This window comes from Podarcis pityusensis (assembly GCF_964106645.2).
Source record: "Podarcis pityusensis genome assembly, chromosome: 17".
NCBI lineage: Eukaryota > Metazoa > Chordata > Lepidosauria > Squamata > Lacertidae > Podarcis > Podarcis pityusensis.
In genome coordinates, this window is record NC_138042.1 from 11,588,608 (window position 1) to 11,612,527 (window position 23,920).

The following is a 23,920-nucleotide window of genomic DNA, read 5'->3' on the forward strand; positions in this document are numbered from 1 at the left end:
CGTGCTTGCCTTAAGAGCGGCAAGCCACGCCCCCTGAGCCAGCCGATAGGCTGGCCAGGGATGACGCGGCAGAGGATTCCCCCCGTACGCGCGGGGCTGAGAGCCAGCCTCCACGCGGGAGATGGGGGTGGGAAGCCCGCAACCCCACCTCCTCCCTAGGGTCGGAAGTGGCTTTATCTGACACTATATCAAAATGAACTTTGATGACTATTTTGAGCTTCTGTTCAGATTGTGCTCAAATCAGAACCTTACAAGGATGTCAGAGGATTCTGACGAAAACAGAAACAGCAGTGGGAATTGCTGGCCTTCACTTACTTGCCCCATGTCTAGAATGAATATTGCTTTCTTCGGTCTGCAAATGATATATGATAGACTGCTCCCCCCTGTCTCGTTTAAATTGCATTTCCTTTGCGTTGTCTATTGAAAGGGGTATTTGCATTGGCACGAATGGTGGGGGAAATAATTGCATTGTTATGTTAAGTCAGTAATCACATAAATAATTGTGTAAATCATGTTGTATAACTCATAGCTACATAGTGCACAGTGAGATGAAAAATGTAACATTGGCAGAAGTTGAGCTCCACAACTATATAATTCTGTAGTTCCTATGAAAGGTCACCTCTTAAAAAAACGAAAAACACAATGGGTTCAGCCTTTGTTCCCAGGGTTCTTTAACCTTTTTTTCATTTTTCTTCAAGAAATGTTCTCTGGAGCAGTTACAGCCAGGTGGGGTCAATGAGTTTCCACCCTTTGTCTTTCCCCCCTTGGCACATACATTTTGCAATCTCATCCTCCAGGGATTGTCCCCATTCACTCAGGTACTGAAGCGTTTCCTGTGTTACACAGTCACTCCTTTCAAGAACTGCCTGAAGCAGCCAATCAAAGAGGAGGTATCCTCCTAGCTGCTCTAACCACATGAGAATTGCCATTCATCTAATCCAGAGCTCTTGTTTAAACAGAGCCGAGACCCTGGGAAACTCTGTAAACAGAGCAGGGTGAAGATAGTTATCCCTTAACCCCTTTTAGACATTAAGGTAAAACAGGTAAAGGACCCCTGGACGGTTAAGTCCAGTCAAAGGCGACTATGGGGTTGTGGTGCTCATCTCGCTTTCAGCCTGAGGGAGCCGGCATTTGTCCACAGACAGCATTCCAGTGTGGTGTAGTGGTTAAGAGCGGAAGACTCGTAATCTGGTGAACCGGGTTCGCGTCTCCACTTCTCCACATGCAGCTGCTGGGTGACCTTGGGTTAGTCACACTTCTCTGAAGTTTCTCAGCCCCACTCACCTCACAGAGTGTTTGTTGTAGGAGAGGAAGGGAAAGGAGAATGTTAGCCGCTTTGAGACTCCTTTGGGTAGTGATAAAGCGGGGTATCAAATCCAAACTCTTCTTTCCGGGTCATGTGGCCAGCATGACTAAACCACTTCTGGTGAAACGGAACACCATGACGGAAACCAGAGTGCACGGAAACGCCGTTTACCTTCCTGCTGCAGCGGTACCTATTTATCTACTTGCACTGGTGTGCTTTCAGACTGCTAGGTTGGCAGGCGCTGGGGCAGAGCAACAGGAGCTCACTCCGTCACGGGGATTCGAATTGCCAACCTTCTGATCGGCAAGCCCAAGAGGCCCAGTGGTTTAGACCCAGCACCACCCGCATCCCTTTTCAGATGTTACAGTAAGCCCGTAACTGATGTGGGGGGTTGTTGGCATCCGTCTGTCTCAAGAGACAATGGAGTGCACCTCCCAGGGGAAAGCCAAACCGCTGCGTTAGCAGGACCAAAGTGGCCTCCTTGGGGTGCAAGCCTGGGCAGGTTGAGGAGCCCCATCTGCCCCTCACTTCCCTCCACAGCACATACAGAAACCCCTTCTTGACTGGTGGACCCACTATTATTAAACTTATTATATGAATAGCTCAGGTCGATAGGGCATGAGACTCTTATTCGCAGGGTTGTAGGTTTGAGCCCCACGCTGGGCAAAAGATTTCTGCATTGCAGGGGGCGGAATAATCAACCCCTTGGGACGCCTTCCAGCTCTACCATTCTATGATTCTATTATGCAAAGTCCATTTCTCCAAACAGCTGGGAAGTTCTAGGTGTGCAGGCAGCAATAATAATAATAATAATAATAATAATAATATTAATAATAATAATAATAATTTACCCCGCTCATCTGGCTGAGTTTCCCCAGCCACTCTGGGCAGCTTCCAATCGAGTGTTAAAAACAATACAGCATTAAATATTAAAAACTTCCCTAAACAGGGCTGCCTTCAGGTGTCTTTTAAAAATAAGATAGCTGCTTATTTCTTTAGGGACGCGGGTGGCGCTGTGGGTAAAACCTCAGTGCCTAGGACTTGCCGATCGTAAGGTCGGCGGTTCGAATCCCCGCGGCGGGGTGAGCTCCTGTCGTTCGGTCCCAGCTCCTGCCCACCTAGCAGTTCAAAAGCACCCCTAAGTGCAAGTAGATAAATAGGTACCGCTTTCTAGCGGGAAGGTAAACGGCATTTCCATGTGCTGCGCTGGTGCCGGCTCGCCAGAGCAGCTTTGTCACGCTGGCCACGTGACCCGGAAGTGTCTTTGGACGGTGCCGGCTCCCGGCCTCTTAAGCGAGATGAGCTCGCAACCCTAGAGTCGGACACGACTGGCCCGTCCGGGCAGGGGTACCTTTACCGTTACCTTTTATTTCCTTGACATCTGATGGGAGGGCATTCCACAGGGCAGACGTCACTACCGAGAAGGCCCTCTGTCTGGTTCCTTGTACCCTCACTTCTCGCAATGAGGGAACCATCAGAAGGTTCTTGGCACTGGACCTGGTTTTTGTTTTTATTTTACTAAGCAGGTCACTAGAGGATTACTGGTATTTTGTAACATATGAGTTTAATGATAATTATACAGTTTGAGCATAGGTGGAATATTTAATGTTCCTTATATTATTTTTTCATAATTTTATTCAAGTGCACCTAGGTTGTCGTGGTTTCTTTTACAGTGATATTGACATCTCACACTTGACATAGGGATAAAATGTCACTCCCTCCCGCAGATTCACAACTCCCATTTGCAGGCAGTGAATTTGTGAGGTATTTCCACTGTTTTTGTGTTGCAGGGGTGAAACTTGCTCAGTGCTTAGTGTGGCAGCTCAGCGCTCCCCACCTTTTTGTTCTAACATTTACAAATTGTCTGTGGTGGCTGAGCAGAACTCTGGGTACCCATGTTTCCTCCCCAAGAACGTCTCTGGAATGACACTAGCCAGTGTGTGATGGTTTGTCGTCGTGTGTTAAGGTTGTTGTTGTTGTTGTTAAGATGATTGTCAGGGGACTGCCATCGGAACAGGGGAGGGAGGCAAAGGTGCCTGTGCTGGTCCCGGGGGGGAGGTTACCATGAGGGGTGGTCAGAGTCCAGTCCTGGGCCGAGGGTCTGGAGAATGTTCACCAAGGGCGAAGCGGGGTCCAAAGCAAGAAGCCGGCTGTGGTCAGGAACTCTGGGGAAAACAGGTCTGGGTGCTGGCAGAAACAGGTTTCCAACGTTGTTGCTCCCGCAACCTGGGACTGGGCTGACTGGCCTTTATTTCCTCTGAGGCCAGGGGCGGTCCTGGCCCACAGGTGACCCGCCCCTCCGGGCCTTAAGGCAAGCACTTCTCCTCAGAGAACTTAGTTCCCTCCGCCTCTCTGCCCTGAGCCTCTGCAGCTCAGGAGAGGCTGGAGGGTTACTGGACCCAGGGGCAGCTTCACCTTCCCCTGACAGGGCTGGGAGAGGCGCACCTGCAGGCAATGGGCCCTCAATCACCTCCGGAGCCAGAGTGGATACATCTGGTGTCTGCTCCTGGTGAATCTGCCCTTCAGATTCAAGCCCCTGCCCCGGCTCAGCCAGCCCTGGAGGTGGGGACTCCTGTGCAGGCTGGGACTCCTCAGGTTCAGATTCTGAATCAGATTCCCAGGCCATCACAGTGCTGTTGGGATACAGAGAGCCTCCGAAATTCCTGAGGAGCAGTTCCTCTTCCAGCGGTGGGAAAAGCCACACCTCCAGTGGAGAAGAGAGGGAAGGGGCCAGCCAAGCGAGGAAAGGGCTCAAGGAGGCTGCTGAAAGCTCTAGCGCCTCACCTTGCCTGGCTGGCCAGGAGGGACGCACACCACTTCCATCGCCCAGCTTGCGCAGAGGGGCGAAACACAAGGAGGGGAGGCAGAGGCTTGGGGTGCCGAAGTTCTTACGTTGGGGGAGAAGCCGGAAGGGGCCACTCCCGGATTCTGCAAGTGACTGAGACGGACATGAACTTTGTAGATCTGCACTGTAAATAGTTTGCACAATAAAACCTGTAAAAGTCAAGTCAGAGTCCTGCCTGGTTACTCACAAGCAACCACCAGTAGCATCTGACAATGATTTTTATTTATTTTAAGAAAAGTAGGAAAGAGAAAGGTGGGAGGGAGAGAGCCTTCACAATTGCTAGCAAGTTAAAGGGACGCGGGTGGCGCTGTGGGTTAAACCACAGAGCCTAGGACTTGCTGATCAGAAGGTCGGTGGTTTGAATCCCTGCGACGGGATGAGCTCCCGTTGCTCAGTCCCTGCTCCTGCCCACCTAGCAGTTCGAAAGCACGTCAAAGTGCAAGTAGATAAATAGGTACCACTCTGGTGGGAAGGTAAACGGCGTTTCCGTGCGCTGCTCTGGTTTGCCAGAAGCGGCTTAGTCATGCTGGCCACGTGACCCGGAAGCTGTACGCCGGCTCCCTCGGCCAATAAAGCGAGATGAGCGCCGTAACCCCATAGTCGGTCACGACTGGACCTAATGGTCTGAGGTCCCTTTACCTTTACCTTTAACCAAGTGCTCTTTTCATCAAAAGCATTCAACCTCAAATTCTGGATTTCTCAGTGGTTTGTTTCCCCTACCATGTCCAGCAATAAGACATTTATTGAGGACATATACTTCATAATGGCGTAAATCAATCACAGCTGGGCTTGCTTACACTTGTTGAAGCCTATGGCTTAACCATGTCTCTGTCTTAGATTCAGCCCATTACTCTTTTAAAACAAATCATAAGCAATATTTACAGGGACACAAGTATTTCCTTTCTAAAATTCAGCAAAGACTCTCCTCCCCGAAGGGGAGGGGAGGGGTTGTGGTCGGGGCCCGAGCCCCGGCTAGCAGGGGGCGTGGCCCCCTGCCGCCCGCTCACCTGGCTGGCGCTCACGCCCCCTTCGCTGGCCATCCAACCAGGGGCCACGGAGGGGGCGTGTTCAGCAGCATTTTGCTGCAGCTCCAGCCTTCCTCAGCCTCATTCTTCCTTCCTTCGGCCCCCGCAAGTCAGGACTTCGGAGATCGCTGCATCGGAAGCCAGGGAAGTATTTGCTTTGCGGCCTGCGTCTTTCCCCACTGGGTGGTTTTACTGGGTGCGTCCCCGGTAATTTTTCCCTGGGCTTTGCAGCAATCTAGCTCTCCATTTGCAGCCTCTGCTCGGGCTACAGCCTAAATTGCGGCTTGCGTTTTGAATTTTATTAGGTCTGACCTCATTTATTTTCTGTCAGGCAGCAGCCCACGTGGGCCCTACCTTTGGGCCAGCACCGGCTGCTTTCAGCCGCACAACAGCTGACGGGCGCAATAAACCCCGCAGTTTTCCTTTATTTTATTTTATTTTTTTTTTTTAACTCCCCACACCGGCTGCTGGTACGCGCGGGGGGAGGGGTTTAGCAGATCTTGTCCTTTGTCTTTTTTGCTCTTTGAGTTTGCGGTTTGTTTTGGGGTTTGTTTATTTTTGGTTGGTTTTACGTTTGCGGTTTGCTTTATCTGGATGTCCCCCCCCCCCGACTGCTTAGGTTTATTTCTGCGTTCCTTTGGCCCACGGCTGCGTTTACACGGTGGGGACGCTGCCTAGTGTGTGTGCGTTTTGCAGGCCACCCCCCCCTCCGGCTTCTCTGTAGTGTGTTTTCGAACAGAGCACAAGGGGTTTGCGAGTGTGTTTTTTGGGTGCGTTGGTGTGTGTGCCTGGGTCCTTTTGGGTCTGCCTGCCTGCTTGTATTGAGGACTGTGGATTACATTGGAGGGGGTGTAGGCCACCTTTTTTCGAGGTTGCTTCATTTTCTCGGGTCCCAAGTGCGGTTGTGACCTTGATCCCCCCCATCGGTTCTGTGTCCACCCCCCCCCACTTAGCTTGGCTTTTAAATAGTAGCTTCTCCTGCTACAGCCTTAACTATAGTGTGGGGTGCGAGAATCACATCCTTAGTAGAGTGTTCCCTCCACGTGTTCACCAGCCCTGTGATTTCACTGCGACCTCACCTGTGGTTCTTGATTCCTTGTCCTTGGTTTCAGCCCTGTGACTTCACTGCTACCCCACCTTTTGTTCTTTATTCTTTGTCCTTGGTTTGAAGGGGTATAGTGTTTCTGTGTGGTTGGTGTCTCTGACTTTGCTGTAGCCTCCATCTTTCTTGGTCCTTCTAGTTTGCCAACCTTGTAAGTTTATTGTTGCCCCCCCCTCCTTCTTTGTTTGTGAGTCTTTGTGCCTAGTCTAAGGAGGATAAGTTGTTTCTGTGTTACTTGCGTCTCCTAGTTCGCCTACTTTCAATCCTTTTGTGTGCTCTGAGCCTTTTCCCCCCTTACTTCCCCCCTTTTTCTGTTGTTTAAAGGTGTTGTTTGCTTATTTCCTGGTCTGCCTGGGGACCCTGTTAAGCTGTTAAGGGTTGCTATAGAAACGCCCTTGCTGTTGCTTCTTAATGAACAGCTATTGTTGTCGGCTAGATCGTATGTTGCCATAGAAACCCCATTATTGTTGCCGGCCAGCAGGGTAATTTAAACGCTAACGAGCGATAGTTAAGCCTATTGTTCCCCAGAGGCACATTCTCAAGGGCTATTGCCAGCTTATCTTACCTGTGGCAGGCAGAGGATTGCTGAGCTATTGTTCTTTTGTATGAGGAAGTGAACCTTGGCAGCAGTTGGGAGCCACCTATAGTACCTTGGCTTTATTACTTGAAGTTAGGGGGAGTGGCTTCTCTACAAGCTGCTGCCCTCACCTGGCTAACACGCAAAAGGGGAGCTATATTTGATTTACTGCCTAGAGACAACACAGTGGTTACCAGTTCTCTGTGCCTCTGTGTGCTGGTAGCACAGACAAATTAGTAAAGTATATTTGCTTTACTGACAATAATAATAGCAAGGTTTTGGATAAATTGAGAATTGATTAGTGAACAATAGTAAAATTCATCGTGATAATTACTAATCAGTCGATAGCAGGAGTTGCAACTTAATTCAACAGCAATAGCAATATTTGATTGGGTTAAGTAGCACAATCAATATTTGAAAATATTAATTGGAATATATAGTAGGAGTGAATAAATAAATAAATTAATATAAAAATAATAGAATTAATTTTATAATTCTGATTATATAATAGACAGATATATAGACATATAAATAAATACAAAAACAAATAAAAAATAAATAAATAAATAACTAAACAATTTAACAAAATAAATATATACATATATATAAATATATAAATAAATAAATAAATAAATAAATTAAAAAATAAATAAATAAATAAATAAATAAAAATAAAAATAAAAATAAAAATTTTGAAGTAAATAAATAAATACACACACGTGCACACGCATACACACACTAACAAACACTGTTACATTTGTACTGTGCAAAGCACACCTCATGGCTCCTAAGAGGAAACGTGCGTCTGCAGCCACACGCAGCTCAGCAGTGAGCATGTCACGGGGACAACAGGGCAATGGGAATAATACAAAGCCTCCCATCTCACACTTCCTAAACGCTTTTAGATCTTTTATAGATGAATACGAACAACACTTCCCAGACGCGGACTCCAGTCCCCCCCCTTCTCCGGACGTCATCCCGGATACTCAGGAGTTCCCAGAGGGTTCACAATTTTCTCAATGGGACGAACTGCCTAGTACATCGGCCGCCCTCTTTAATGATACTCATGGGCCGCGGGCAGTTGCTACTTCCAACCCGCAACCGGTTCGGACTAGGTCCCAGTCGCGGGCTTCGGCATCTGGGTCTCGGGCGCGGGGGGGGGTAAAGCGACTTCTAAGTCTATTCGCAATAACAATCCTGCTGCCCCTAGCTCTTCTAATCGCTCGCAGGACAAGCGGCCCAGGGTCCAGTCGCCTGATTCTGCGGCTTCATCGGTGGATGAAGACACGCAACAGGAGGAGGAGAGCACCACCGCCGCTGCGCCAGTGGAGAAGCCTTCGGGTAAGAGGCGCGAAAAGAAGAAGCATGTGTGCAGGAAGAGCAGGTCCCGGAGGGAGGATACGGATGATGATACAGGTACTTCTTCTTCTGAATATGACAGCGACGCGTCCCTTGGTTCCTATTGGGGGAAAGGGGAGGAAGTGTCTGGTCTTCCGGACTGGGCACTGTCAAGGAGGGCCAATTGCCATCGCAAAAAGTTCGGGGGGACCCAGGAGTGGAAGGATGGGGCTCTGGTAAAAGATGCCACCATATCCACCTACTCAACCTCAGATGTCATACCAGGCGATCACCTTTCTCCTAAATTACGAGCTAAAATCTTGAATGGTGAGTTTGTGGACATGTTTAAGTTAGTGCCCCCAGCAGAGGAGTTAGGCAGGGGAGAAAAGAGGCCCTCTCATGGTAAGAGGAAGAGCAAGTACCCTTCCGTGCCTAGGACATTTGAAAATTGGCTCGATGGTTTTCAGGCCTTCATGGGGACGATTGTCGCTGCTTACCCCAAGCGTGCGGTTCACCTTGTTGCTTATCTTTCACATATTCGCACGGCCTGTGCCCTCTCGGGGGAGGCTGCAGCCATAAGCTATGATAAGAAGTTCCGAAGGAAGGCGTCCAGGATCCCATTAGCGCGCTGGGATCAGATCGAGAATGGAATCTGGTCTGTGGCTGTTGGTCCGTATGTGGAGAAGAGACCAGCCGACTCGTATCGGTCGGCCAGGAGCGACCAAAGGAAAGATTTTAAGCGTCGGGTATGCTGGGAGTACAATAAAGGGTTTTGCCAAAGGCCATCTTGTAAATTCACGCATGAATGCGAAAGATGCGCTGGGGCTCACCCTGTTACATCCTGCTTAAAAGGGGGGAGGCAGCCCTTTCGTGGGGGCCGGGGGTTCCATCATCCCAGTCCCAGGGGGGCCCCCGCAGCAGGGAACAGAAGGTGAGGTAGTCTTGGAATTGGCCTTTTCTCCTATCAAGCTTGTTCCCCTTTGCAACCTTCTGTCTCTTTACCCGGATAAGGATGCAGCTTCCTACCTCCGGGAAGGTTTTTCCAGCGGGTTTCGTATTCCCATAGCGGGTTCTTTGATTGCAAAAGATTCACCCAATCAAAAATCAGTTAGAGAGAGACCGGAAGTTGCGGAAAGAAAGATAGCAAAAGAGGTGAGCGCGGGCAGGGTAGCAGGCCCGTTCGATAGTCCCCCCATCCCGAATTTGCACATATCTCCATTAGGCATTGTGCCCAAGAAAACCCCCGGTGAATTTAGGCTCATTCACAACCTGTCCTTTCCTAAGGGCGGCTCGGTCAACGATGCCATCCCGCCCGAGTTATGCACGGTTAAATATACCACCTTCGACCAGGCAGTTAAGTTAATCCGTAGTTTTGGTCCCGGGGCGTTGTTGGCAAAGTGTGATATCGAATCGGCCTTCCGCCTCTTGCCAGTACACCCTCATGATTTTCGGCTTCTGGGTTTCAAATTTCAAGGACAATACTACGTTGACAGGGCCATGCCAATGGGCTGCGCAGTGGCATGCTCCGCATTCGAAGCCTTCAACACATTCTTGGACTGGGCCCTGCGATTCAAGACAAATACCAATGGGGTCACGCATTACCTGGATGATTTTCTTTTCGTGGGTAGAGCCAACACAGGGGAATGCGCCTCCTTGCTCGAGGCCTTCTCAGCCCTGGCCGGAGACCTTGGGGTTCCTCTTGCTGCTGAGAAAACTGAGGGACCAGCCACGCGCCTAACTTACCTGGGCATCGAGCTGGATACAGTAGCCCAGTCATCCCGTTTACCTGCGGAAAAGATTGATGCCCTTAAAGAATTAATTCAGGACACTCTTAGGCTTAGGAAGATCACCCTTAGGCAAATTCAAGCTTTATTGGGCCATTTTAACTTCGCGTGCAGAGTGGTGTCCCCCGGACGCCCCTTTTGTGGCCGCCTTGCCAGATTGTCAGTTGGTCTGAAACACCCTCTCCACAGGGTCCGCCTCCCCAGGTCGGTCAAGGCGGATCTCGAGGTGTGGACAGCCTTTTTGGAAAAATACAACGGGGTTTCTCTTTGGCAGGATGTCTTGAATCTATCATCAGATTTTCAGGTCCAATCGGACGCAGCTGGGTCTTTAGGCTTCGGCTTGTACTTCAAGGGGCGCTGGTGCGCGCAATGTTGGCCGGCGGAATGGCAGGGTCAGGCCATCACGCGGGATCTCACCTTTCTTGAGTTCTTTCCAATAGTGGTGGCCGTTCACATCTGGACGGAAGAGTTCCGAGATCACCGTGTGTGCTTCAGGACCGACAACCTGGCAGTGGTGAACATTCTTGCCAGGCAGTCATCTCGGTCTGCGAGGGTCTCCTCCCTTCTTCGGGCTTTCGTCCTCCGTTGCCTTGAGTACAATATTGTATTTTCAGCCAAATTCGTACCTGGTGCCAATAATGATATAGCCGACGCCTTATCTCGATTCCAGATACCTCGCTTCCGGTCGCTCGCACCTGGAGCACAACCGTTGCCCGAACCCTTTCCGGAGTACCTGTGGAACGTTGGAGACGCAAAGTGATACAGGGAGTATTAGCGTCCGTGGCACCTTCCACGCTCAGGTCCTATAAGAAGGCCTGGAGCGATTTCCTGGGTTTCAGGTTTGGGCTTTCTGGGCTGTCACATAACGTATCTCCCTCTACCGACGACGTCCTGCAGTACCTGTCCCATCTGGATGATCTCGGACGTGCTACAAAAACTCTAAAGATTCATGTAGCAGCCATCAGCTTCTTTTCAAAGGCAACGTTTGCGCAAGACCCATGTAGCAATTTCCTGATTCGTAGAGCCATTGAGGGTTGGGGCAGGTTGCAACCGCCTAGGGCTGTTGGCCGTAGGCCGATCTCTTATGGATTGCTATCCCAGATACGCCTAAAACTCAGGAAAATTTGCTGGTCCAGGTTTGAGGCACGGCTCTTCTCTGCAGCATACGCTATAGCCTTTTTTGGTGCACTCAGAGTTGGGGAGGTGGTGTGTGAAGCCAGCGCGCGGGGTTTAACTCGTGGCCTCCTGTGGGAGGACGTTCAGCTATCCGAAACGGCTGTGTCAGTACTTGTACGTCAGTCCAAGACTGATCAGGCTGGCAAGGGTGTCCTGCTCAAGCTCACGGCGTCGGCCCAGCAAGGCCCATGTCCGGTAAAGGACACGAGGCGGTACCTCTGCCTTAGACCAGCCGTCCCGGGACCGTTTCTGGTCCACGAGGATGGGTCGCCCCTGTTGAGGTACCAATTCACTAGAGTATTGCGCAAGGCTATTGAGGCTTGTGGCCTACCCTCCCAGGAGTACGCTGCTCATTCGTTCAGGATCGGAGCCGCTACCACTGCCGCGCACCTGGGGTTGCCGACAGAAAGGATAAAAGAGTTGGGCCGGTGGAAATCCAATGTTTATAAGTCATATATTCGCAACTTTGCGCCTACCCCTTAGTCTACTTACCCTTCTTTTGTTCTATCTTTATCCCCAGCTATGCCCGGAAGAAGCGTGTGGATTTGCGGCCACAGTATAGTCCATTGGGCCCGCGTGCGAGCGGTCAGCTGCGGCCTGGCACCCAATCTTGGTCTGCCACGTGATGTTCGAGTTTCCTGGTTTGCGAGAAGAGGCATGCATTGGGAAGAACTGATGCCGTTGCTGTGGGAGAAAATAGCCAAGTTCGGCCCTCCCGACATCCTGGTGATTCATTTAGGGGAGAACGACCTCGTCAACAAAAAGAGTGTGGACTTGTTGTTAAGCATAAAAAGAGACTTGAATGCATTCGCAGCCTTGTGTCCCAGAACGACGGTGTTCTGGTCCTCCTTCCTGAAAAGAATTGTGTGGCGCGGTGCGCAAAGCTGTATGGCCATTGAAAGAACCAGGAAACTCGTAAATCGGGCGGTAGCCCGTTGGGTGCGCTTTATGGATGGCCGAGTGATTTATCATGACCGTATCCGGATTAGCGACAAAGCTTTATACCGGGATGACGGTGTCCACCTATCGGATCTGGGGAATGACTTTTGGTTAGCTAGTGTCATTAAAAACATCTGGGATTGGTTGCAGCTTTGAGGGTATTGGCGGCGAGCCTTTGGCTCGGGTGGCGGTTAGGCATTGGAATAATGTGTTGCGCTGTGTGGAAGTGCTAGGTGTGGCCATCGCCTATGCCTTCAATTTTTAGGGGTATTCCGTTAAAGGAATCTGGGGGTCGTGTATTCCGTCCGATGCCTGCTTGGCGGGAGGCCTTGGCACGACCTTCGGTGACAGCAGGGGTGAGCCTATAGTTGGATTAGCATCAACAGGCTCCACCTACTGGTGAAGAACCCACTTGTTTTGATCCAATGCCTAAGCCAATACCTCGTCAATTGCTGTAACCAATAAAGTTGTGGCCTCTTCTAGCCCATTAACCTTATATCACGTGTCCCTGTGTCTTCATTTCTCTTCGCCGGGGTCGGGTCCTCGAACCACAACAGGCTTCCAGTTCTCCACAAAGGTATTACTGTACAGTTTTTCCTCCATTCTTTCATTCATGCAGAACTCTTCGATTTGGTCCAGGCAGCAAAGTTATGAATCGTACTGTAATGAAGCAAAACGGGGTACTTCTGAGATGTGAAAATATCCAATTAGAAATGTTTCCTTTTTAGCTAGCTTCATTGAGAAAGAACCTGAGAGTTGTGGCATCTTCTTAGCAAAGTGTGCACTGTCCAAGCAGAGGGCAAAGGAAAACCCACAATGGTGTATGGAGAAAAAAGAACACATCCACATCCTGAGAAGATTGCAACAGATAGAATAAATAGAGAAGCGAAAAGTTGATAACCAGAGGTTCATAGTGTTAGCATTAAGCAATTTCCCAGTGGCAAAGAAATCCTGCAATAACTGGTTGTGCTGGACATACAAGAACAGCAGATTGAGTTGGATTTGCACCAGAACTGATTTTGCATCAATTCCGGTACGCCTTCTTGCGCAATGTCTTCCCCTTCTTCGAAGGACATCTTGCAATAAACTGAATTAACAGAGGGATGAACCCCCTGGAGGCTCAAAGGCCACATTTTCTTCTCACACAGATATTTGCCCCCTGGGCCTATCTCTTTTCCCCATGTCAGACCGGGATCCCATGGCTTACCTCACAAGATTGTTCCCTTTGGGAAACGAGAGATTGCCTTGAGGCATCTGTGATGACCTGACGATGAACTTTAGTTCCCAATGTGAAGAGCCCCTGCTGCATTTTTTAGCTTGATGGCCCACAATGCTGAGGAGGTGGGGGAAATTATGGGCAGATTTAACTACCCCGTTCTGCTAGCAGAAGCCAGCACAAGGACTTCTGCTAGCACAGTGGGGCTTTCCTGCTTGGCTCCCTCCAGGGCCTCTGCAACGCCAGTCCCAAATCTGCTGTGCCAGGAAAACCCCCAGCATAATCCATGGAATCTCTTTAGTGGTGGAATTGCAATAAACAACGTCTTGGGATTTAAACAGGCCACAACTTTATGAATTACAGATGTCGGCAAGTTTTGGCACAGGCACTGGTTGTGCGTACTTTTCGAATGCCGCAAACCCAGAAGTAAATGTTTCCATTTTCAAATGCCTCGGAAGTCGAATGGCTTCCGCTGAGTCCCCCCCCCCCAATTTTCTCCAATGAATTTGCAGACTGCCCTTTGTGCCTCGGTTTTCAAACATTTCAGAAGTTGAACGGTCTTCCAGAATGGACTACGTTAAAAAACCGAGGTACCACTGTACAGATAAAAGAGGTTTGGCTTGGGCATGGGGCAATCAAAATACTTCCGGCCCACCCACCAGAAGTGATACATAGGCCAATCCAGGCGGGGGTTCCTAAGACTTATATCAACTAGGATCCCTTTAATGGGATACCCCAGTGTTTGGAGGGGTAGGCAGAGACTACAACCTCCCCTTCATCCAAGACAAAGGATTGCCCCAATGCCCAACCCAGTTGTGATGATTGTTATAAGGTAGGCAAAACCACCGGGTTGGAGCCAATTTGCCTGGTGCATAAATTTCTACTCAGTCCCATAAAATGTTGACCACTGTAGCCACAGCTACTTGACCATCAGCTTGAACCGAGAGGTGGGGGGTGGGGAGCTCAACGAAGGAAAAGCAGGTGGGGCCCCAGGTGAGGCCTGTTGAAATGCCCAGGTAGTGGACCCAAGGGAAGCCTTCCTGCTCCGTTAGCACCAGCCCCCTGGCCCAGCCCATGTTCCAGGCTGCGTCCCCATTTGCCAATCCATGATGCAGGCCAGGATCTGACTCCTGGTAGGTCAATAGGCTTATTGAATATTACTTTATTTGATATAATTTCCTTATTTTAAAGTTATGTTTTATTATCACATATTTGTATTGGATTAGATTGTTATAAGTTGTACATTCTGTTTCTTCAGCTTGTAAACTGCCTTGGATATTGTAAAATAGAAGGACGGTATACAAATTAAAAGTGATGAAGATGATGATGATTTATAAACCTTTTCCTCAATTTTGCCTTTAGTCTGCTCTCATTTTAATTCGCTTCTCCCTGTATTCCCCTCCTTCAAATCCCCCCCCCTTTCTGTCAAATAAAGCATTTTTCTTTCCTCCCTCCCTGCACTGCCCATTACCCCATTTCCTCAATTTATTCTATCTCTATTTTTATAATTGTATCCAAGTATTCTTCTGTAATTGTAACCAAGTGTTTTTTGTGGGGTTTTTTGTGTGGTTTTTTTTTTTGCTGTGGATGTGTGTATATGTGTGTAGAAGCCTTTTTCTCTGCCAGCGTTCAGTCCTACAGTCCTGCTATAACGAAAAAGCAGTTTATTTTCTATTTTTGCTTTGTGTTTTTGGTTATAGATTGCCTCAATAAGAACCTTGTGGTTGGTATTGAAGGAAAAGATGTACTTCTGCAACCAGTACAGTGGTACCTCGGGTTACATACGCTTCAGGTTACAGACGCTTCAGGTTACACACTCCACTAAGCCAGAAATAGTGCTTCAGGTTAAGAACTTTGCTTCAGGATAAGAACAGAAATCGGGCTCCGGCGGCGCGGCAGCAGCAGGAGGCCCCATTAGCTAAAGTGGTGCTTCAGGTTAATGCCATTGGTTATGAGAATTTGTTGCCCTCTGTTCTCATAAAATAAATGTTGGAGACTATGGAGTTAAGTAACCCCCAAGCCAAGGAGATAAGTAACGATACAACCTTTAGAAGACACCTCAAGGCAGCCCTGTATAGGGAAGTTTTTAATGTTTAATGTTTTATGATGCATTTATATGTGCTGGAAGCTACCCAGAGTGACTGGGGCAACCCAGTCAGATGGGCAGGTTATAAATAATAAAATTGTTGCTGTTATTATAGAAAAGGGCGTCCCTGTTTTCATTGGAGAAATGTTGGAGGGGATGTGATTTTATGAGCCACTTTGGATTTGTCATCAAATAAGGAAAAATGGGACATGAATGAAATAAATATAATAGATGCACCATACATGCCTTCTCCTGGGAATACGTAACTCCTGAGAGAGCCATTATAAATACAGTTTGAGATTCAAGGTGGGATTCAGCTAATGAGTCCCATCAGCAGAAGCCATACAAGGCCACCCCCCATCTTCCTACCATGTGCCCCCCCAAAAAAAAATTGACTCTGGGGAGACTGGGAGAACCCCCAGCACAACACACAGAGGAAAGAGAAGGTCATTCAATCAGGCAACCCGAATTGCTTGTGCTGACAGAGTAATCTGCTCCCATAGTAAAAACTATGAGATTCTATAATAATATGTCAGTATGGAAGAAAATGTCTGCACACTTTTCAACACAGATAGACACAAAACTCTTTCCATTCCTGTCCCATTGGCTTGATGGCCCAATCTACCTCTGCCAGAATTTTTTGTTTCTGGAGTATTTGAAATACTAGAATTGATGCTTTTGAATTGATGCTGGAGGAGACTCTTGAGAGTCCCATGGACTGCAAGAAGAACAAACCTATCCATTCTGAAGGAAATCAGCCCTGAGTGCTCACTGGAAGGACAGATCCTGAAGCTGAGGCTCCAATACTTTGGCCACCTCATGAGAAGAGAAGACTCCCTGGAAAAGACCCTGATGTTGGGAAAGATGGAGGGCACAAGGAGAAGGGGACGACAGAGGACGAGATGGTTGGATAGTGTTCTCGAAGCTACCAGCATGAGTTTGACCAAACTGCGGGAGGCAGTGGAAGACAGGAGTGCCTGGCGTGCTCTGGTCCATGGGGTCACGAAGAGTTGGACATGACTAAATGACTAAACAACAACAACCATCAAATAGCAAAGAAACTCACAACAATAAAAGAGATATTTGCAAATGGTTATTCTATAAACGGTTTATTCTATAAACGAGACATTCAAAATACAGTTCTGAAAGTCAGAAAGATGTGGAGTGAGATCCCAGCCAAAAAAAATTCAACCCAATGTAATATTTTCAGAAGATTTTCTGGAATGGTGATTTTTCTGAACCACATCAGACACAGGGATATAGCTTCTGATCTTCCTGCTGAAATAAAAATTGACATTTAAGAAATTGATATAGTAATCAGTAAGTTGAAAATGTGATTTAAAGTCTTAGCTGCGTCAACATGTTTAAATGGGCCATGGAGCCATTTCTCCTACCCTCTATAAGGGGGAATAGCAAAAGTTGCAATTGTTTATTTCATACAATCTATATGCCATCTTATTATTTATAAAACTCCACAATTTTAGTGGTAAAATACATCTAGCAAAAGGGGGAAAAGGCCACAATAGTAGAAAAAATGCAGCAGTCAAAGACAACAGTGAAAAACTTTATTACAGACTGGCATAAGATACAAACATACAAATAAAATAAACCACATAAGACTTTAAAAGGAGAGGGATCAAGACACCTAGCTGTACTCCTTAATTTTTATTCTCTACTGCGCTGTCTGCTTATCCTTATTTTTTGGCTTTGCTTTTATTGTACGGTGAATAGTTTTATATGCTGTAGGCCTCCCTGAATGCTGTATTTTTCAGAGCAATGGTGGGAAACACATTCATCTAACTAAATAAAATTATCCTTGCTGGGAGTGCGTCAAAGCAAGAGGCAACTCTAATCCACCACCAGTGGCATAGCGGGGGGGGGGGGGCACAGGGGCTGTTGCCCTGGGCGCAGAATTGTTAGGTGTGCAAAATTCCAACCCCCGATGCTTCTTCAATACAGCTGCATGTTTCCGTTGCTGGGCTCCATTGAAAATGGCTTTTACATGAGAATCAGGAAGTGACGTCTCCAGACAACAGAATGACTCTTCTTTTCTTATCTCTGTGGCTGTGATCTCTTGGGTGATGTGGCTACCATTAGGCAGTTGGATGTGCATGCATACTCTGTCCATTAACCCACCCACCCTCTTTACCTGGCCCCGGGCACTGGCAACCCATGCTACACCACTGTCCACAATAGCTCTTCTTTATCAATGCAAGTTTTGCTTTCTTTGTTCTATTGGCGCCTGCATAGCTAGCAGCCCTTCCTTTGACTTACCTTCCTCTTTGTTCGGGCTCAAGCTGATTCTTGGCGGCATGGTGTGTTATATTCACTATGGGCAGCTATATCTAGTAGGAGGGACAGGAGAGAGCACAACATTAGATGTTGCATGGATCCACATTTTCTCTTTCAGGTGTTCAGAGAAGAGTAAAGGTAAAGGTAAAGGGACCCGTGACCATTAGGTCCAGTCGTGGACGACTCTGGGGTTGCGGCGCTCATCTCGCTTTATTGGCCAAGGGAGCCGGTGTACAGCTTCCGGGTCATGTGGCCAGCATGACTAAGCCGCTTCTGGCGAACCAGAGCAGCGCATGGAAATGCTGTTTACCTTCCTGCTGGAGTGGTACCTATTTATCTACTTGCACTTTGACGTGCTTTCGAACTGCTAGGTTGGCAGAAGCAGGGACAGAGCAACGGGAGCTCACCCTGTTGTGAGGATTCGAACCACCGACCTTCTGATCGGCAAGCTCTAGGCTCTGTGGTTTAACCCACAGCGCCACCCGTGTCCCTTCAGAAAAGAGTACTAGCTTCAGTTTTAGAAGAGACAATTGAAATGGCAACACAAACATGGGACACTCATTTCCTATAGGATACTTGTTGAAGGAAGAGGCAGTAAAATTTATGGCAGTCCTAGTGATGAAACTACATGGGCTTCTGGGAACTACGAAATCAAAGTACACAAAATATACCTAAACTGTGAGAGCAAGTCTCCTACCTGTTTCATAATAATCAAACATTTGAACTGTAGCTGGTTTGCTTTTGGACACAGGATGGGATTCTTCTAGAGTTAATGTCAAGGTAATCTCCTTTGATGATACCTGAGCACAGGAAGACAGAAAATATCAGTGACAGTTTCTATTGTGGTTTATGAGAGGGGGATCTTTTGCAGGTTTGTTGTAATGATGCAACTTCAGGCAAACTTACACTCTCCAGATATAAGAAGACATGGTCATTTCTGGTTTCGGTACGCATCACCTTGCCCAGGAGCTGTATAATAAAAGCAAGGAGAGAAAGATACTTTTGCTTTCAGGAAAGGGATGAATCATAACAAAGTGAATAAGAATAGTTCAGACAGATTTATAGCAATCAGGTCATAAAAAACAGCCAGAGGCTCTGCAAACATTACTGAACCTGGCAAGCTCTTCCTTTTGGACCAATTCCATACAGAAATCTCAAACCTTCTTGCTGTGAGCCTCTGCCCCATGGCTCATGGCTTCCTTTTTCAGTTCTGCACTTTACTGTGGCTGCTGGCACGCAGACGCTCTCTGTATTTGGGTGGATGCCATAGGCAACAAACAAGATTGCAGATTTACCAGTGCCACTTCCGTGTGAAAAGAAAAGTGATCGTGCCTTGGAAAACGGTAACAGACTTTGGCCTGTTGCTCTGCAGCTTTAGAAATGATGAACTAAGGCTGGAGGATTACTAGCCTGAGTAATGTATGGATTTCCTATGACATCATTTACGATGACACTTTTTAAGCCTGGCATTTATGGAAGTGAGAGCTGGACCATAAAGAAGGTTGAAGAATTGATGCTTTTGAATTATGGTGCTGGAGGAGACTCTTGAGAGTCCCATGGACTGCAAGAAGATCCAACCTATCCATTCTGAAGGAAATCAGCCCTGAGTGCTCACTGGAAGGACAGATCCTGAAGCTGAGGCTCCAATACTTTGGCCACCTCATGAGAAGAGAAGACTCCCTGGAAAAGACCCTGATGTTGGGAAATATTGAGGGCACAAGGAGAAGGGGACGACAGAGGATGAGATGGTTGGACAGTGTTCTCGAAGCTACCAGCATGAGTTTGATCAAACTGCGGGAGGCAGTGGAAGACAGGAGTGCCTGGCATGCTCTGGTCCATGGGGTCACGAAGAGTTGGACACGACTAAACGACTAAACAACAACAATTTTACTTCATCCAGCCATTTTCTCCTAGGGTGACTCATTCACTTTGTTCTAAATCTTACCCGCTCTAGGGATGACGAGACAGGGACAAAACCAGACAGCATTTTGATGTCAATGATAGCCATGTTGGATGCGTTGCGTTCTCCAGTGTATCTTGAAATAAGAAGAAGAAAAAAGGTGTCATTTTGTATTCTGACTGAGCCTAGTCAAAAGCAAACTGAGAAGATACTGCAAAGAGCTCTTTTAGGATATAGTACACACTGTCTTACATAGTTCATTAAAGGCCAAACAATACATTGCTTTAATTGTGTTGACATCTATCTATCTCTCATCTATCATCTCTCTCTCTCTCTCTCTCTCTCTCTCTCTCTCTCTATCATCTATCTATCTATCTATCTATCTATCTATCTATCTATCTATCTATCATCTATCTATCTATCATCTATCTATCTATCATCTATCTATCTATCTATCTATCTATCTATCTATCTATCTATATCTATCTATCTATCTATATCTATCTATCATCTATCTATCTATCTATCTATCTATCATCTATCTATCTATCTATCTATCATCTATCTATCTATCTATCTATCTATCTATCTATCTATCTATCATCTATATCTAATCTATCTATCTATCTATCTATCTATCTATCTATCTATCTATCATCTATTCTTTTAATTATAGGCAGTGAGGGAGGAAGTGTCATCAGGATTCCAGTATGTAGAGAGGGAATGTTTAACCTTGCACTCCCCAGTTGCAATCTCACAAAAAATGCCACCTGCATGTGGTTATGTAGCATAGAAAAAACAAACAACAATTCTCACTGCTGCCACTGGGAACTTTTTTCTGAGCTCCATAGCAGAAGTAGGGATGATTTTCTTAGAATCAAGGCTGGAGAGCAGAGTGTTGAACACCACCTCACTGTCTGCAGTCTTGATAATAATCTATCCCCCATCAAGTGTGCAATTACATTTAAAAAATGAATATCCAGACGTTGCACAATTAAAGTAATGCATAGTTTGACCCTCATTTTTGGACTCCACGGTTCAGACACAAAATGCTGAATCCTGTTCCAAGCTAATTCAAATTCTCCCACAAGAAAGAATGACTGCAGTGACTTTAGAATTATTCAAGTTTCTAAAAATATGCAAATGTATTTCTTTGGCATAACTTACTCTGCCTTTTTAAAAAACCAAAGTATTATGTGAATGAGCAGAAAGGAAAGGCATTATAACAGGCACAGGAGATATTTTTCAGCACCTCCCCTCTGACTCCCAAGACTCATGTACTATTAAGCACATCTTCACAACCTGAGGAGCTAGACTTGCTTTTGTTTTTAAATGAAACCTGGACAAATTTAGGATGCTGATTTCTGCACCTCTTCTGTGTGTCAACAGAGCTACGGCAAACGCAGTCCTGCCAATCCCAATCTGCCCCACCAAATAATATGCAGATCTGCTGCTCATATATTCATCCTTGTACAAACCAAATGGATTCCCAGCAAGGCCTCAGGAATAACCAAAGTGCCTTATATTGCTTTATACAGCAATGCATGGCAAAGTTGCGTGTTGAGTCCCACAGTGCCACCCCCCAAAAATAATTCACACTTCAATTTTTGTTTAAGGTTTTTGGCATAATTTTGGCCACAACTTTATTCAAATACAAAAAATGTGAGTGGTTGCTTAGGCATTGGTTATGACTATCTGTCCTTGCCCCCCAAGGACAGAGCTGGCCCTTCCGGACACCAACGGAAGCCAGCGTGGGAAACAAGTATTGGGTGAGAAATGAAGCTGGGAATCAGACCCACACTTCTCACCCTCATGTTCCTGTGGGGCTTGCACGGCCCAAGTCCGGCTCCACGGGCAAGGACGAAAAGAATGGCAAGCCCCTGGATTCCTTTAACGGAATTCCCTTTCCACATCATTTGGAGGGATAGGCACTTACCCCTCCAAGCACCAATTTAACCAATGCCTAACCGCCAACCTTACAAGTTGTGACGATTTGCTACGCAGTAGGCAAAAACCAAATGGCACCAGCCAATCAGCCAAATGGCAAAATTCCTACCAGGCCCCCGCTCCAAGGCGGACGACCCCATGACAGGCATAGCAAGGTCAAGCGAACAAAACCACCCTATAAAAGGGAGGGAGGGTGGGTGATCCGGTGCAAAACGGCCAAGAGGACGTCCCATCGTCTGGCCCCTATATTTAAAGCCTCTGACCCCTCCTCCGAATTGGCAACAATCAAAAATCCCCAGCAACCCAATTAACCCCTTAAAGGCTTGGGTTCCATCAAATTTGCCTAGTCATGACACGGTGGCCTGTTCCCCCAACCGCAACACGTGCTCTCTGTTAGGGAGAACACGCTTTGTCAACAGGGGATAGGCATAACTTCACAGTCTTTTCATTACCTGGCTTTCAGTTCAAGATCAAATCTGGACAGAAAGTTGCTTGCGCAGGAAGCATTTTTTGTCCGCACTGTGAGAGCAAATCCAGAGCCATGTGTAGGGAAGATGATGTTGTATTGCAGGGGTGTCTGAAACAGAAAATAATGTATAGCACATATAACAGGGGGCAACTACTTTGTTACTGACAATAGCTCTGTGACTAAGCAGCAGAGGCACTTGTGGGCTAGGGATGCCATTTACCTGAATGTAGACACACCCAGAACCTTTCACTTCCACACTGTAGTTTCCGGGGATGTTGGGCAATTCAACCTGTTGCAGCAGGACACTGTTGCTACTCGTCACCTGGAAAACCTTCTTAAAAGATCCCCCAGCACTGATCTCCACTGTATTTTCTGCATCTTTTGTGAAGGTCAGATTCCCAAACCGAGATAAAGCCAGGAGAGCCACAGGAGTGTCCTGGAAAGAATCATACATATATGGAGAAGGTGAATAGAGAGGAGTTTCCCTTCCTCTTTCCTGTCCCTAAAACTCAGGGTTATCCAGTTAAACTCACTTGACAATCAATTCAGGACAGACAACAGAAGGTACTTCTCCATACAGTCCCCAATTAATGTATAAGTTACCTGAGAGGAGGAGAAGCCACCTAAAGAATTTTGGTTTCTGACCAGCCACCGCGCCATCTGTGAGCCGACTGTCAGGTCCTCCTGGGATAGGTTTGGTCGGTTCAGCCACGCCAGCAGTACATAACTGTTCATCAGAATCTCAAGAGATGATGCACGAATGTAGAAAGAAGGGAAATCTTCTACTCTAGGCCTCTTTTCCCTTTTCCAGTATAGCAGGCCACCTGAAGATGCAGAAGAGGCTATTAAGTTATAGGGAAAGAGTGGTTATCAACGTACTTCCATGTCAAGCTTCCTGGCTTTCATATTGATCCGCAGCAACCAATCTTTTCTCAAGTGTGTGTCACAAGTTAAGGGCAAGAGAAATCACTGCCTTGAAGTAGTTATCTTTCTAATCTGCCAAAGTGAGGTGCAGGCAGCTGAACAGTTCTGGAGTTGTGGATGTAATGTATCTTGACAAGTACCCCATGGTATTCCTGTGGAGAAGCTAATAAAATGTGGGCTGGATGAGGCAACAGTTAGGTGGATTTGTAGCTGGCTGACTGAGCCCAAAGAGTGCTCATTAATGGTAGGTCCTCATCCTGGCGAAAAAGTGACAAATGGGGTGCTACAGGGTTGTGTCCTAGGCCCGTTGTGGTTCAGCATATTTATAAACAATTTGGATGAAGGAATTGAGGGGATGCTCATCAAATTTGCAGATGACGCCAAGCTGCGGGGGGAGCTAATGCCGCAGAAGACAGAATCTGGATTCAAAACGACCTTCACAGATTTGAGAAGTGGGCCATAACTAACATAATGAATTTTAATAGGGACACCTAGGTCTGCTTGTCATAAAGTCATGGCTTATTTTTGCGCACACTCATTTCTTGGTCAGTTGTTGGGTTGCGCTCACACTCGGGGTACCACCAAAGCAGTGCCACCACAATATGAACCACCAAATTATTACAACCTGTTGCACACCCTCCGACATTTCAGAGATAAAGCAGTGTCCCTGAATGGGTGGGCTGCCATGGCATGGCTGAAGTAAACAACCAAAATTCAAGTGGTGCCACTGCTAGAAATCTAAAAGTGCATGCAAGTAGTTCCAGATGACAAATTTCATGGAGGCAAGCCACAAATCACAACAGTACACCACTTACCATTTCTAGTAGCAGATGTCATCAAGACGTCCAAGAAATGTTTCTGTTTTTCTGCGTTGCCAGCTAAACCATATGTATGGGCCAGGAGAGCATTTTCGAACGTGCTCCTAACACGCCCATCAGAAGCAGCATCCAAGCAGGAGAGACCAGCCCGCACCACAGGATACTAGGGTTTAAGA

General features: G+C 47.2%; 1 protein-coding gene across 2 annotated transcripts in view; it reads right to left on the minus strand.

Moving 5' to 3' along the window:
- Nucleotides 1-16,474: 16,474 nt before the first annotated feature.
- Nucleotides 16,475-23,920, minus strand: part of LOC308466689 (ovostatin-like) — a 48,508-nt gene continuing 41,062 nt past the window's right edge. The window contains exons 28-36 of one of the 2 annotated variants that reach the window (XM_080987715.1): nucleotides 23,742-23,907; nucleotides 22,606-22,826; nucleotides 22,223-22,438; nucleotides 21,986-22,110; nucleotides 19,632-19,722; nucleotides 18,593-18,655; nucleotides 18,384-18,486; nucleotides 17,669-17,739; nucleotides 16,475-16,672 (exon numbers count right to left, since the gene is read on the minus strand). In XM_080987715.1, coding sequence (XP_080843841.1) covers nucleotides 17,687-17,739; nucleotides 18,384-18,486; nucleotides 18,593-18,655; nucleotides 19,632-19,722; nucleotides 21,986-22,110; nucleotides 22,223-22,438; nucleotides 22,606-22,826; nucleotides 23,742-23,907 — 1,038 coding nt within the window. In that variant the 3' untranslated portion in view covers nucleotides 16,475-16,672; nucleotides 17,669-17,686. The remainder of the gene's footprint in view (nucleotides 16,673-17,668; nucleotides 17,740-18,383; nucleotides 18,487-18,592; nucleotides 18,656-19,631; nucleotides 19,723-21,985; nucleotides 22,111-22,222; nucleotides 22,439-22,605; nucleotides 22,827-23,741; nucleotides 23,908-23,920) is intronic. The other variant, XM_080987714.1, reaches the window with a different exon arrangement.